The sequence below is a fragment of the Marmota marmota genome, unplaced genomic scaffold (genome assembly GCF_001458135.2).
Source record: "Marmota marmota marmota unplaced genomic scaffold, marMar, whole genome shotgun sequence".
Lineage (NCBI taxonomy): Eukaryota > Metazoa > Chordata > Mammalia > Rodentia > Sciuridae > Marmota > Marmota marmota.
Window position 1 is genome coordinate 112,401 of NW_025999880.1, and position 16,611 is coordinate 129,011.

The following is a 16,611-nucleotide window of genomic DNA, read 5'->3' on the forward strand; positions in this document are numbered from 1 at the left end:
TAGGCGAGAGTTGTCAGTGAATGCTAAAACTTGCAGGTGAAAGTTTGATGAAGAACAGATATTTCCATAGTTTCCAAGTATCTTTTCACAGATTACTAATTACAAAGGGAAAAATATTTACAGTGTCAAAATCTAGCAGTTACAACTTTAACCAAGTATTCATGTTAATATCAGCAATACTGGAATAAACTTATATCATTTACCTTTGGGTATGATATACTGAGAAGACCATTCTATTACTTTAACAATTAGCTTGCCCACAATTTATGACTTCAGGGCAATCATGAGGGAAGGGATTCTATATGCTGGGTGACCTGTTAAAAAAAAGTTATGTGCTGGAGTTGTGGCTCAGCAGTAGAGTGCTTGCCTAGCACGTGCGGGGCCCTGAGTTTGATTCTCAGCACTACATTAAAAATAAATAAAATAAAGGTATTGTGTCCAATTACAACTTAAAAAAGTAAATATTTTTTTTAAAAAAAAGTTGTGGGCTGGGATTGTGGCTCAGCCGTAGGGCGCTTGCCTCGCACGAGTGGTACCCAGGTTCGATCCTCACCACATAAAAATAAAGGCATTGTGTTGTGTCCATCTACACCTAAAATAAATAAATAAATATTAAAAAACAAAGTTGTAATGCAAACAGACTTTTGAATTAAAGGAAACTAAAGAGACATGACAATAAATGTAATGCGTAATCCCAAACTGAAGATTGCTCCAGAGTTGGAAATGGAGTGGGAATCAAGTTTGAGACCTTGAAATAAGGTCTATAGATTAGATGATGATGTTAATATAATAGTGTTTTAATCATTGTATTAAGGTTATATAAAATAATTTCCTTTTCTTAGAAAACACTGGTAAGTGTATGAATATGTCACAATAAATCCCATTATTTATATTTGTAATGCACCAATAAAAATGAATTAAAAAGAAAAAAGATTCACTGATGTATGTATTTAGAGCTAAAGAGGTATGATGTCTGCAGTTTACTATTAAATAGTGTAGGGAAAAGGTATATATAAATGCACAGAAGGACTGGAGATGTGGCTCAGTGGTAGAGTATTTGCCTAGCATGTGTGAGGTCCTGGGTTTGATCTCTGGCACCACTGGGAGAAAAAAATGCAGAGAAAATTGTAAAGGAAATGTGGCAAAATATTAACAGAGGAATCTTACAACTTTAAAACTGAAGTTTTTTAAAAAAATTAAAAAGCATAGTAGCCTGGAGTAAATAAGGAGCACCAGAACATTTTCCAGAATACTCAAGCAGTCTGTCATATTTCATCATTTGTGATATATATAGTTGAAAAAATTCTGTTATAATTCAGAAAGCCCATTAGTGAGTTGTTTAATTATATCAACTACTAATCAACCTTGTATGAATGTCACAATAAATCCCCTTATTTATATTTATAATGCACCAATAAAAATGAATTAAAAAGAAAAAAGATGATGATGTTAATATAACAGTGTTTTAACCTTTCAATCTTGTCCACATATTGCGGTTGCCCAGAGAACTGAAAACAATATTGATGCCTTATCCCAACTTCAGAAAACCTGATTTCAGTGGTCTGGGTGAGGAGATTTTAAAAGCTCCCTGGATTATTTTAACGTGTGTAGCCAGGATTGAGAACCATTTCTACCTGTTGGCAATGCTTGGTAGGTTTGATCAGGAAGGAAGAGAAGATATGAATTTAATAAAGTTATGTTATATGAAATACCTTGCTCCCTTTAGTACCCCTCTTTGGCTTTACCCAATTTCTTCCTCCCAATATGTATTATTTACACCTATAAAAGTCATAGCCCTTTATCATTCATTTCAGCTTTTCCTGACTTTCTTATTATTTGGAGATGTATTTATTTTTTCTTCGGTTAACTTTTTGTATATTTTCAATAATGACATGAAGCGATCTTCAAAAATCTTCATTTTACTATTCAAACTTTCTCTTGAAGGGGTCTTGGTGACCATTTTTATTCAGGCATTTTTAAAAGTCTAAGATTTAGAAATTGAATCACGCTAGATAAATACCACATTTAAAAAAAAAAAAGGGCAGGCTCTGTTCCATTTGCTTCCTGCAACGCCCACCAGTACTGCCAGTGGAACATATTCTTTAAATTTATGCTATTGGAACTAGAATAATTTCAGTTACATCCTGTTTTGATTCTGCAACTCCTGATGCTATTCACACTTTTTTTTCTGAAACCCTGCTGTTTGTCTTTTACTGTTCCCAGAAGTAAATGATGGAAACCCTAAGACTTAACTGGATTTGGCAGCATAGACTTGGTGAAGAGAAAAATGACTCTTTAGAGGGCCTAGCTTTTCTGCTCTGATATATATATTTTTTTAACTGTCAATAACAGTGATTTTGTAACAGTTTGCTTGCCTTTTGGGATGGATATTAATGAAACAAGCCTTTCTAGTGCTCATTTTATCAATTTCATCCTTCCCACTTAAGGGCTTCAGGGAGATGACTAGTGTACAGTCATACTGATGAATTAGGTCTGGTTAAAAAGAACACTGAAAATTGTCTTGAAGATGGAGAAAAATAAGACAAGTTGTATCAAGTTTAGGGATATAGATGGAAGGTAGAGATGGAATCAGCCTTTTTCTCATGGGCCACGTGTTGAGTTTTTGGTTGTCCTACCACCCCTTTAATTTTAAAACAGATGAGGATTATTACCTTCTTTTTTATTTTGTCCTTGGCATCCTGAAAAAAGGTGAACCAGGAGACTGGGCCTTAAAAGTGGTGATAGTTCCTGGCATTTCACAGTGTAGACTCCTTAACAGGAGTATAACGTGTAACATTCATGATTATACGTTTAGGTGGGGCATATAGCTCAAGATCATACTTTTAGAAATGAGCCTAATTTATACCATTGCCACTTCAAAATTATGATTGTCAGATTGATTGAATAGGGTCGGACCTAAAAACCCTTTAACTTATTAAGGTACTGACTGATTTAAAGCAGTGGTTCTGAACCCTAGTTGTGTATTAGAATCACTTGGAGGAACCTTTAAAAAGAGAAAAGTAAAGCCAGTCACAGTGGCACATGCCTATAATCCCAAGGACTCAGAAGGCTGAAGCAGGAGGACTGTAGGTTCAAAGCCATCCTCAGCAACTTAGGCCCAGACCTTGTCTCAAAATAAAAAGTAAAAAGTGTTGGGGATGTGGCTCAGTGATTAAGTGCCCCTGAGTTCAATCCCTGGTACCCAAAAAGAAAGAAAAAGTAAGAGTTCTTCTTGATATTCTGATTCATTTGGTTCATATGGAGCCTAAGCATTGTTATTGTTAAATATTTCTGACAGTAGTAGGGTGTGGCCAAGGTTTAGCACATCTGGATTTGAGAGTCAGGAGACAGTGATAAGCCCAACTCTTATCACTAACCATTTTGTAACCTTCAACTTCTTCTTTATCTGTAAATTTGGGAGCGGGTATATGAGATGATACATATTTCTTCTGGTTTGAAAACACTGATTTTTAAACCTGCTCCTTGCCTACATTTATTTTCTTCTGAGGACCTTAAAATTCTGATGGGAGGTGATACCTCAGTTATTGTTCTGTTCCCATCATAAGTACATATCATGATGTTTACTTTTTCCTACTTTTATGGTTCCCAAAGATCTGGATTTCACCTTAAGTTAGGTCATAACTGAAAAGGTCTTAGAAACATTTGTGGTGTCCTTATCAGTGGGTTAGTAAATATTCTAGAACTTTGAAGTTTACATACCTATAATTTTTTATTTTAATTGCTGCCATGTTATCCTGGTGTAACTGCATAATATAATGTGTTCTACTCTGGTTATCTGGTTCTGGAACCTCACCCATTTGTTCTTATCTCTTGTAGGAGAAATCTTTGAATTAAAAGCTGAACTCAACAATGAAAAGAAAGAAAAGCGGAAGGAGGCTGTGAAGAAAGTGATTGCTGCTATGACTGTGGGGAAGGATGTTAGGTAAGAGAGTATTCACTAATGCTATTGATTCATACCCCATTTTATGGCCTTTGCTGCTTTTCTTTAAAATCATAGACCCACTGCATCCAATGGTGTGTGCCTGTAGTTCCAGCTATTGGGGAGGCTGAGGCTGGAGAATTGCCTGAGAATAAGAGTTTGAAGCCAGCGTGGGGACCTTGCCTCTTCCAACTTAAGTATTTTGTTTGTTTTTTTAGAAGAGTGAAATGACTTGATTTTGTTGCATATAGATAGCATAAAACATCCTGAGTACTGGCACAGTTACAAATCTGTCGATTGAGGAAATTTTAGAAGATGATAAAAATATACTGAGAAGTAGAAGTTCACATATTCTTTAATTTGCTCAAGCCAGTACCCTCAACTTAACAATTCCACATTTTTGAATTTAAGATGGAAATCTGTCTTAACAAATTTGATCAGATTTTTTGTTTGTTTCTGTAATTTAATGAGACCATTTGAAAATAAGTAAGGATTATCTTTAGGCCTTGTGGATTCCAAAGGCCCTTTCATGAGATCAAAGCTATGTTTAAAATAATGCTTAGAAGTTACTTACCTTTTTCATCATTTTTATGTTTGCACTGATGGTATGAAACAGCTGTGGGTAAAACTGTTAGTGTTTTAGTATGAATCAAGGAGTGGTGCTGGCCATAGCAGTCATTATATTTGTTACTACAACATACTTGGGAACACCCTTCATGAAGCATTAAAATTCTATTAAAACTTTAACCTTTTAAATGAGAGTGTGTTAGAAATTCATTAACTGACTTTGGTTTTCTTGGCTTTGTGCATATTAAACCTGGTATTTCTATTGATAAAATATTTTAGTTTCTTATGCTGCTTCAGTTTGATAGTCTTCTATAGTAAAGGTTTTAATAAAAAAAAACCTTGAATTTTGAATACAAATTTTTATAATTTATGGAATGAAATGGGAATTACTTATACTTTTCCTGCATTGTGAAGTGTGATGGTTGAGAAAACACTCTGTGTGATTGTTTGAATTGCAGAAACCATTTTTATGTGAAAGAATGATTGACAAGATATATTTAATCAGACTTTAGTATTTGGGATGCATTTTATCAAAAATGAACCTATCATTTCAAGGGGAAAAAATTGACAGTAGATAAATTTCAAGCTTTAAAGTAAAATTTGCAGTTTTGGAAAATTTGTGTCTCTCATAATTTAGTTCAATAGATTTCTAATACCTAAACACTTCTCTAATGAGATTGTTTGTGAAATTGATAAATGTGATTATTTGCTGTGATATAATGAAATATGTTAACATTGGAAGGATCTGAAAACTCAGTGAACCAATATTTTCTAAATGACCAATGCACGTATCATAAAATTTTGCATGGGTAAAAAATCCATTCAAAATGTATGATAAGTGAATGGATTTTAATGCATCCAAGTACAAAAGGCTTATCCATATGGTTTCAGACTTCACATTGTAAATATCTTAAGAAAGTTCTATTTATAAGCTAAAAAAGTGAAAAACCCTCATTTTGTAGTTTTGATGTAGTGTCAAAAAAGAATATCATTTGACCCAGCTATCCTACTCCTCAGTCAGGACTTAAAAACAGCATACTATAGTGACATAGACACACCAATGTTCATAGCAGCTCAGTTCACAATAGCTAAACTGTGGAAACCAACTTAGATGCCCCTCAACAGATGAATGGATAGAGAAACTGTGGTATGTATATACAATGGAATATTTTTCAGCAGTAAAAGAGAATAAATTATGGCATTTGCAGGTAAATGGATGGAGTTGAACAATATCATGCTAGGGTGAAGTAAACCAATCCCCCAAAACCAAAGGTCGAATGTTCTCTCTGATAAGTGAATGCTGATACATAAGGGTGAGGCATGAGGAGAATGGAGGAACTTTGGGCAATGGGAGGGAGGGTAGGGGCATGGGGGCAGGGAAGATGGTGGAATGAGATGAACATTATCCCTAGATACATGTATGACTGCACATATGGTACAACTCTACATCGTGTACAACCAGAGAAATGAAAAGTTGTGCTCCATTTGTATACAACGAATCAAAATGCATTCTGTCATGTATAACTAATTAGAACAAATAATTTAAAAGAAGAATGTACAGTTAAATGAAAAAGCTATTAAATATTTCTCCCTTTTCCATGTTATATATGTATGTGTATGAAGCTGAATTTTTCTTCTTATACTTCAGCCAAAAACAACATTCTGCAACAGAGTCATGTTTCACTATTGTATGCTGACTTTAATTCTTTAGGATAAATACCTAGAAGTGGTATAGCTGGGTCATACGGTGCTTCCATTCGTAATCTTTTGAGAAACCTCCATACTGATTTCCATAATGATTATGCTCCTTTATAATCCTGCAACAGTGTAACAGTGTTCCTATTTCTCCACATCCTTTCCATCACTTATTACTATTTGTATTCTTTTTTATTTTATTTTTAAATTTTTGGTATTAGGAATTGAACCCACAGGTACTTTACACTGAGCTACATCCCCGGATATTTTTATTTTTTATTTTGAGACAATGTCTCACTAAGTTGTTGAGGTCTTGCTGAATTGCTGAGGCTGACCTTGAACTTGTGATCCTCCTGCCTCAGCCTCCCAAGTTGCTGAGATTATAGGTGTGAGCCACTGTGGCTTGCTATTTGTATGGGGGAGGGGCATTTCTAGGGTACTTTTTTTTGGTACCAGGGATTGAACCCAGGGAGACTTAACCACTGAGCCACATGCCCAGCTCTTTTTTTTTTTAACATCTTATTTAGAAACAGGCTCACTGAGTTGCCTCAGGCCTTGCTGAATTGCTGAGGCTGGCTTTGAATTCATGATCCTCCTGCCTCAGCCTCCCTAGTTTCTGGGATTATAGGCATGTACCATTATCCCTGCTGGGTATTTATATTCTTAATGGCTGCCATTCCAAGTAAAATGAAATGAAATCTCATTCTAGTTTTGATTTGCATTTCCCTAATTGCTAAAGACATTGAACATAGATGTATATATTAAAGGCAGTACAATTTCTACAAAAGAAGGATTCAAGCATAGGAATTTTGCCAAGAACTCTTCTTGGAAGAGATGCAGAATGAGTTGTTCCTGGAAAGAGCACAAACAGAATATAAAGAGATTAGCTATTTGTAGATTATCATAGTTCAGTCTCTCCTGCGAGTAATGTCAAGCTCAGCATCGTCCAGTAGACATACAATGTGAGCTACATATGTAATTTTTAAAGAAATGGATGAAACTAATTTTAATAAATTTGTTTGATCTATTATATCTAGAATATTATTTCAGCATATGATCAATATAAATATTTTGTGCCTGTGTGTGATACTAGGAATTAACCTAGGAGCTTTCTATTATTCTCAGCCCTTTTTAAATTTTTATTTATTTATTTATTTTGGTAATGGGAATTGAATCCAAGGGTGTTTTACCAGTGAGTTACATTACCAGTATCTTATCCCCACCTTTTTTTGAGACAGGGTCTCACTAAATTCCTGAGGCTGGCCTTGAACTTGGGATTCTCCTGCCTTATCCTTCTGAGTTGCTGGAATTACAGCCTGCACAGTCATGCCAGTCAATATAAACAATTTTTTAAAAATTGTTTTTGTTGATGGACCTTTATTTTATTCATTTATTTATATATGGTACTGAGAATTGAATGCAGTGCCTCACACATGCAAGGCAAGCACTCTACCACTGAGCCATAACCCCAGCCCAACATAAACAATTTAAAAAGAGATAGTCTATCACACACAGTCTTCAAAATCCAGTGCTTTATATCATTTCTCAGTTTGGACTAGCCACATGTGACCAGTGCCTACCATATTGGAAAGTTTATGTTTCTAGCTTTATAAGTTGGTACTTAACAGTTTTTTCCTCTAGAATTTAAACTGTTAAATCTTGGTCTTATGTGGGTTGTTAGAATTATTTAGGATCTTTAGTTTATAATGGGTTAATGCTCCATATTAATTACTGGTTTTAAAGTCATTCTGCATATGAGCTATTTTTCTAGAAAAGGGAAAGAAAACTCATTTTGGAGTATTTATTAAATATCAACATGTGCCTGAAACTATGAGAGATATTGTACAGATAAAGTAAACAGTTTGCTGCCTTTCAAAACAGAAGTCAGTGCTTCACTGGAGATGTGATAGATTCTTTGAATTTGCAGTCTATCTTGCCTTTTGTAAATAATTCCTATTTCTGGGGCTGGGGATATGGCTCAAGCGGTAGCGCGCTCGCCTGGCATGCGTGCGGCCCGGGTTCGATCCTCAGTACCACATACCAACAAAGATGTTGTGTCTGCCAAGAACTAAAAAATAAATATTTAAAAAAAAAATAAAAAAAAATAATAATTCCTATTTCTGTACCCTGTATTTGTGTGTGTACAGGAGCTATACCATGGAACTATTTTAGTCATTCTCTTAATTTTCTGTATGAATATACTGACAGTTTTTTTTTCTTCTATACTATTGTAAGATATTTAGGAATATGTTTATAAAGTACCTTAATAAAACCTTAGAGGTAGGTTAATTTCTAACTTTCCATAGTTAACCTGAATTTTTTCTTTCTTGTTTGTTTCTTTCACAGTACTGGGGATGGAACCCAGGGGCACTCTACCACTGAACTATATGCCCAGCTCTTTTATTTATTTATTTTGAAACAGAATCTCACTAAGTTGCAGAACCTAGCCTCAATCTTGTAATCTTGCTCCCTCAACCTTCCAATTCATTGGGATTAGAGGCATGTGCCACCCCGTCAGTCTCTTTAATACATTTTTATAACATAGTTATACTTTAAAATCCAACAAACTCATGGGCTGGGGATGTGGCTCAGTGGTAGACCACTTTCCTTGCATGCGCAAGGCCCTTTGTATTCAATTACCAACACTGCTAAATAAATAAATAAAATCCAACAAGCTTAATTCTCCAAGCTAATGGTGTTACTTTGTGAATAGAAACACAGATAGTTTTCCTGTGGCTTAGAGGAGAATGTAAATTATGAAATTACTAGAACTTGGGAAAGGTATAAAATACTTTTATATTTGATTCACTCACAAATTTTTTTTGTTGTTGTTGTTAATATCAGGGATTGAACCCAGAGGGTCTTAATCACATCTCCAGCCCTTTTTAAAAAAATTTTTTTAAAGATGTTGTTGAACCTTTATTTTATTCATTTATTTATATGCAGTGCTGAGAATCAAACCCAGTGCATGATAGGCATGCACTCTACCATTGAGCCATAGCCCCAGCCCCCACAGCCCTTTTTATTTTTAATATTGAGACAGTGTCTTGCGAAATTGCTTTGCAAGAGTTTCGCTAAATTGACACTCACATTTTCATTTGAGTGAATGTGTAATGTTAAAAAGAAAAATAAGCTGGGTGCAGTGGCACACCCCTGTAATCTCAGTGCTCAGGAGGCTGAGGCATCAGCCAGCCTCAGCAATTAAGTGAGGCTCTAAACAGCCTTGTGAGATCCTGTCTCAAAAAAATAGGGGAAGTAGGGAGTTTGGAATATGGCTCAGTGGTTATTCACCCTGGGTTCAATCGCTAGTACCAAAAAAAGAAAAGGTAAATACATTTCACTAAAAGGAAATTGGGACATTAGAAAAATGACTGCTGAATCTGGTATTAGACATGTACAGATGAGCCTGGATGAAGCATCATGTCATATGAGAAGGCAAGGAACTGCTGAAAATACAGGGCCATTTCACAAGGACCCTGGAGTTAACTAAGTTCAAGGATGGAAGGCTGGGCATGGTGTGCATGCCTGTAATCCCAGGGACTTGGGAGGCTGAGACAGGAGGATTGCAAATTCAAAACCAGCCTCAGCAATTTAGCTTGCAAAGCTCTAAGAAATTCAGTGAGATACTGTCTCAAAATAAAGAGGGCCAGGGCTCAGTAGTTGAGTGCCCTTTAAATCCCTAGTACCCCCCCCCCCCCCAAAAAAAGTGATGGGGTGGCAGTTGGAAGAATATGAGCATTAAAAAGTATAACAACTGTAGTGCTTTGAAACTGCAGTAGATTGATATCAAGAATTACTGTTTTTTTTCTTTTTAGTATGAGAAAGATTGATTTAAAAAAAAAAAGATTTGTAGAAAGAAACACTAAAATATTGTAGATGAAATGATAGGATGTCTGGGATTTATTTTAAAATAATCCAGGGGTTGGGGATATAGCTCAGTGGTAGAGTGCTTGAGATCCTGGGTTCAAACTCCTGCCTCACAAAAAATTAAAAAAAAAAAAAATCCAGAGCAACCAGGTAAATGTGGGGATGAGAGTAGGGACAGTAGGTTGAATACATATATTAAACAAGATTGGGCATGTAGCAGTATTTGTGGGTGAGGGGTACATTGGGCTTGTATATTGCACACTCTACTTGTTTGGAATTTTTCATAAAAACAAGTTGTTTTCAAAAACTACTTTGAGGACTGGGAATATAGTTCAGTGATAGAATGCTTGCATGAGGTTTCAACCCCAGCACCATCAAAAAAAGAAGGAAAAAAAAAAGCCATTTAGAGTCCTTGGGACCAGTACTCTAATTCCTTTAGTAATTAATTTCCATGATAATCATCCCTGTGGTAGCTGGATGTAGTGACCCATGCCTATAATCCCAGTGACTTGGGAGGCTAAAACAAGGAGGATCACAAATTGGAAGCTAGCTTCAGCAATTTAGTGAAGTCATTAGCAACTTAGTGAGTTCCTGTCCCAGACTAAAATATAAAAAGGGATATAGTAATGGTAAGGCTCCTCTAGGTTCAATCCCCAGTACCAAAACCAAAAAACTTAACAAGCAAATAATTGTCACTATGGGGACACTGTCCTTGTATCAAATCATTGAATCAAGCCATTTCTTCATTTTCCAGCAGTTTAGCACCCACGCCTGTTTACTTTCTTTTTTCTCTTTCCCTTCTCAGCTCTCTCTTTCCAGATGTAGTGAACTGTATGCAGACTGATAACCTGGAACTGAAGAAACTTGTGTATCTCTACTTGATGAATTATGCCAAGAGTCAGCCAGACATGGCCATCATGGCTGTCAACAGCTTTGTGAAGGTAACTTTTCCCAAGGACTGCAGCAATCCCTTCTATTTCCAATAACCATTCTTGGTATAGTTAGTGTCTGCATTGCAAATAAGCAACCTCTGTTTCAGAGGAAGGCTGCCAGGGAAGTATTGGCGATAAGTAGAACTGTTCATGTTTTAAGCATTCCATATGTCAGCAAGTGTCATCAAGCAAAGTTCAAACCATATGTTAAGCCTTCTGTTAGCACTGCTTGGTACACGTATCCTTGCCAGATGGGTAGAACAAAGCCAGGTGAAACCTCACTGTTTTACCTTCCAAGGCTGACTAAGGTGGGCATATCGTTATAGTATTAGTTACCTGAGGCTTTATGTATTTTATTTTTGTAGAAATTAGCTTAACAGTCATCAGTATTAGAAACTATAGGAAGTATTACTTTCGTTTCACTTCCTAGGTCTTAAAATATTTGATTAAGATTTTTTTACTATGGAAAATTTTAAATATTCATACTATAATTCCTAAATACCCATCTTATAATTTTAATAATTACACTTCCTATATGTGTAGCTTTTGGATCTCCACACCCCTTTCCTGCTAGATAAATTTTAAGCAAAGCCAGTACATCATACCATTTCATCCTTACATTTGTCAGAATAAGATATCTTTTTCAAAAATATAACCAGAGTACTATTGTCACATCTTTAAAAACTTTTAAAACCTCAAAAATTGCCTTAATGTAATTGAATAGATAGTCAGATTTTTTTCCTATCATTAGATTTGATAAACATAATAATAAGATTGTTTCCATTAATTTTTTTTTCTCTGACCGGAAATTAGTTTACATTAAAAAAAGAGAAAAAAAAAACCTGGGTGTGGTAATACATGCCTGTAATCCAGTGACTTGGGAGATGGAGGCAGTAGGATCCAGGAGGACTGTAAATTCAAGGTCAGCCTCAGTAATTTTGTGAGGCCCCAAGCAACTTAGTGAGACCCTGTCTCAAAATATAAAAAACAAAAAGGGCTGGAGATGTAGCTCATTGGTTAAGTGCCTCTGATTCAATCCCTAATACCAAAAAGAAAAAAGAAAGAAATGACAGCATCTCTAAAAAATTAACTTTTATTTAAAGTTTGAAAAATTATCAATATGTTTCTTTCTTCTTGTAGACTTTTTGGGCCTTTTTTGTATTTTTCTGTATAATACAAAGTCCAGAGGGAAGATAACTTTCATTCTCCCCACCTGGTGGTTCATAGATGAAATATAATCACCGTTTTCATATATTTGCCACTATTATCTTTCCATGTTAAGTGCCTTTATAATCATTGTGTGTGTGTGTGTGTGTGTGTGTGTGTGTGTGTGTGTGTGTGTCTTTCTATTCAATCCATTGGGAAGATTTTGGTTTACATACTTTGAAAGTTAGAGCTGTGCATGGATTTATATGGCTAGCCTTGGATTAAATACTACTGGGCTTTTCCTTATTTTGAATATTAAACAGGTGATTTCCTTCTTGCTAAGTTGCTCAGGTTGGCCTCAAATTTTGATCCTCCTGCCTTAACCTTCCAACTAGGTGGGGTAATAGGCATATGTACCACTATGCCTGGCTTCCTTCTAAACTCTTGAATAGACAACTAAAACTTTTACTTAGAAAAGGAATAGGGAGATTATGTTGTGTTGTAGGTGTAACCAGAAACTTAAATTACTAAAATATTCTCTTGTGGCTTGCATCAACTGGACTGTTTACCTTATTTACTCGGAACTGATATTGTTTTTGTAGGACTGTGAAGATCCCAATCCTTTGATTCGGGCCTTGGCAGTTAGGACCATGGGTTGCATCCGGGTGGACAAGATTACAGAATATCTCTGTGAGCCCCTCCGCAAGTGCTTAAAGGATGAAGACCCCTATGTTCGGAAAACAGCAGCAGTCTGTGTGGCAAAACTCCATGATATCAATGCCCAGATGGTGGAAGATCAGGGATTTCTGGATTCTCTACGGGATCTCATAGCAGATTCAAATCCTATGGTAATAAACTGCTTTTATAAAGAGAACAGTATTTAAAATGTGTCCCTTTTCAGCCAGGCACGGTGGGCACCCCTTGTTAATCCCAGCAGTTTAGGAGGCTAAGGCAGGAGGATCGCAAGTTCATAGTTAGCCTCAGCAAAAGCGAGGTGCTAAGCAACTCAGTGAGACCCTGGCTTTAAATAAAATATAAAATAGGGCTGGGAATGTGGCTCAGTGGTCAAGTGCTCCTGAGTTCAATCCCTGACACCCTCCCCCCCAAAAGTGTCCCTTTTCAAAACATGTTTAACACAAACCTGTCTTTGGGACATTGGATCATAAATACCTATGGAAACATGACTATTGTGTACCTCTCACCCTCAGTGTTTTTGAGGTGTGACAATTGTTTAAAATATAAGCATTGTAGAGTCTTAAAACAAAACTTTCTATTATACCTACCCCTGTATTTCCTCAGAAATAAACTTTATAATCATTTTCTTCAGGTGGTTTTATCTTAAAATTTTATACATACATATTTTTTAAGAGAGAGAGAGAGAATGTTTTAATATTTATTTTTTTAGTTTTTGGAGGACACAACATCTTTATTTGTATGTGGTGCTGAGGATCGAACCCGGACCGCACGCATGCCAGGCGAGCGCACTACCGCTTGAGCCACATCCCCAGCCCACATACACATATTTTAAGGTTATTCTTCCCAAGAGCAGTAGTGCATACCTAACATCCCAGCAACTCGGGAGGCTTAGACAGGAAGATTGCATGTTCAAGGACAGCCTCAGCAATTTAGCCAGACCCTGTGTCAAAATAAAAAGGACTGAGCTGATGTACCTCAATGGCAAAGTACCAAAAAAAAAAAAAAAAAAAAGAAAAAAGAAAAAAATTAGACAATAAAGATTCTTCATTTTGATTCAGTTTCTATTTCTATACTAAGAAAAAATACCAAAAACATGTATCTGAAGAAAATAATCTCTTGGTACCAGGGTTTGACCCAGGGCCACTTAACCACTTAGCCACATCTTCACTCTTCTTATTTTTTATTTTGAATACAGGGTCTCAGAGATTTGCTTAGGGCTTCAATAAGTTGCTGAGACTAGCTTTGAACTTGTGATCCTCCTGCCTCAGCCTCCAGAGCCACTGAGATTGTAAGCATGTACCACCATGCCTAGCTTTCTAAATTTTTTGAGTTTGAACCGGATATAGTGATGATACACACTTGTATAATGAAGGGGGTCAAGTGAACCATTGACATTTATTTGAATTGATTTGTCACTAAGTGTCATTACTGAGAAGAGGGAGGAATAGCCACTTTCTTTAAAGTGTTCCCCTTTTTGTCTACTATAGTATTTAGTTGGAGACAAATAACTAAGTGTTAATCAGTAGATAACCTCTAAATATTTTTTTGCTGAAGTTTTTCAATGGAGAGAAGAGTTAGAAGTTGCCCGAAATAGATGTTTTTCTTCCTTGCCCATTACGTACTCAGGTCTTCTTTGATGTCTCATTTGGTTCAACTTATTTTCTGGGTAACCTTGGCTTTCCGTTTATTATCTTTTCAGATTAGTAGTAAGGTCAAAGAATGAAGCAAGCTACATATTTTAAAGGTATTATTCTGACTAATATCAGGAATCTTTAGTCATCTTTAGGCTTAGGGATGAGTGTGGAACCAAGACTTCTCTAAGGGCATAACAACTTGTGTAATATTTAATCATAATTTTTGTACAAACAACCCCCACTCCAAGCAGCACCATGTGACACCTTTTTTTTTTTTTTTTAAGATAAGTTTATGAGGCAATAATATCTATTGTATGGAATGTTTAGCTGGTACCAACTTGAGTTTTTGTTACCACTTTTGATTCAATATTACTTTTTTAAATATTTTTTTTTTAGTTGTCAATGTACCTTTATTTATTTTTTTATTTACTTGTATGCTATGCTGAGAATCATACCCAGTGCCTTGCACATGCTGGGCAAGTGCTCTTTCACTGAGCTCTATAACTCTGGCCCCAGATTCACTGTTATCTAGAGCAGCTGTCTTTGAAGTTCTCTGAGGACAAATAAGGAGATGAAGTGTTTGGGTTCCAAGCACCAACCAGATAAGCAGAATGTCATGTACCCTGTGGAAACTTATTAAATATTCATTGGTGCTAAGAATGGATAGAGAGCTAGAGGTATAACTCAGAGCACTTGTTGTTTAGCATGTGGGAGGCCCTGGATTTGATTCTCTCACTGGTGGAGGTGGGGAATAGAAGAGTGGATTTAAATGAAAATTAATTCTTCAGGCAATTCCAGTTCCAGAGGGGGTGCAGAACCCTTGAAATTCTGGGTTAAGGACTAAGGGTTTAACAATAAAAGCATTTTTGTTTTTAACCTGTGTAATATTTATCCAGATCAACTAAGGGAATACAGTTTCTGGAACAAGCCTTCTTTATCTGATTTATTTTAAGATTTTTCAGTTTTTATTTTGTGTTTTGTTTTTGGCAGTGCTTAGGGCCTCACATAGTAGCCAAGCACTCTACCAAGGGAGCAACATCCACAGCTCTATTCTAAGCTTTTGTTATAGAAGAGAGAGATAGTTTCCTTTCATCCAGAACATTTAAACAACATATGTATGTCATTTATTTATGCTTTTTATTATGGGAATCTTCAAACATATTCAGAATAGAAAATATGAATGTAATAGATGAACGTAATAAATAAAGAGCTCATTACCAGATCCAATAACTATCAATACATGCCAATCTTGTTTTGCTTATTTTCTTTTCCATTCCTTAGGTGTATGTAATTTAAGCAGGTAACACATGAATGGGTTTCTATTTGAATTTAATATATTATTCTATTAATAATTCTCAACCTAGGCTGGAAATGATGTTGCATGCCTGTAATCCCAGTGGCTCAGGAGGCTGAGGCAGGAGGATGGAGAGTTCAAAGCCAGCCTCAGCAAAGGCAAGGCACTGAGCAACTCAGGGAGACCCTGTCTCTAAATTTAAAACAATACAAAATAATAATAATAATAATTCTCAACCTAATTTTATAGTAACAAGATTTGTGGAGATTTTCAAAAATTTTTACTAAAAGTAAAATTTAAATTTTACTTTTATTTAAGTAAAATTTAAGGTTACTTGGTAGATTTTACAAAAACTGTTTTAGGAATGTCTCTTTATCTTTTTTTTTTAATTTATATTTTTTTATTTTTACTTTTTGCGGTATTGGGGATCAAACACAGACCTCATCTATGCTAGGCAAGCATTTTATCACTGAGCTACATTCTTAGCCCATTCTTTTGGTCTCTGTCTCAAAATTTTCCAAGAGCTGCATGTCATCATTAGCTACCCAGTTATTGAATCTACTGCCCACTTAATAGAAAGACTTTTTACATTTTTGTGAGATTTCTCAGTAGCAATAGCAGTTTTCTCTGATAGGAGAGCCAGGCACAGTGACACATTCCTGTAATCCTACAGGCTCAGAATCCTCATGAGGCAGGAGGATCACGAGTTCAGAGCCAGCCTCAGCAAAAGCGAGGCACTAAGCAACTCAGTGAGACCCTGTCTCTAAAATAAAATATAAAATAGGGCTGAGGATGTGGCTCAGTGGTCGAGTGCCCCCGAGTTCAATCCCTGATTACCGC

At 35.9% G+C, this 16,611-nt stretch overlaps 1 protein-coding gene and 1 non-coding gene across 6 annotated transcripts in view; both read left to right on the forward strand.

The window, feature by feature from the left end:
* The window catches only part of Ap2b1 (adaptor related protein complex 2 subunit beta 1), a 119,659-nt gene that overhangs the window by 14,083 nt on the left and 88,965 nt on the right, over positions 1-16,611 (forward strand). For all 5 annotated transcript variants that reach the window (XM_015495305.2, XM_015495303.2, XM_015495308.2 and 2 more), the window contains exons 3-5: positions 3,838-3,943; positions 10,875-11,010; positions 12,750-12,995. In XM_015495305.2, the coding sequence (XP_015350791.1) occupies positions 3,838-3,943; positions 10,875-11,010; positions 12,750-12,995 (488 nt within the window). The remainder of the gene's footprint in view (positions 1-3,837; positions 3,944-10,874; positions 11,011-12,749; positions 12,996-16,611) is intronic.
* Positions 4,649-4,780, forward strand: LOC125613098. Its single transcript, XR_007343592.1, has one exon. It is a non-coding gene; the product is annotated as a small nucleolar RNA SNORA8 (small nucleolar RNA).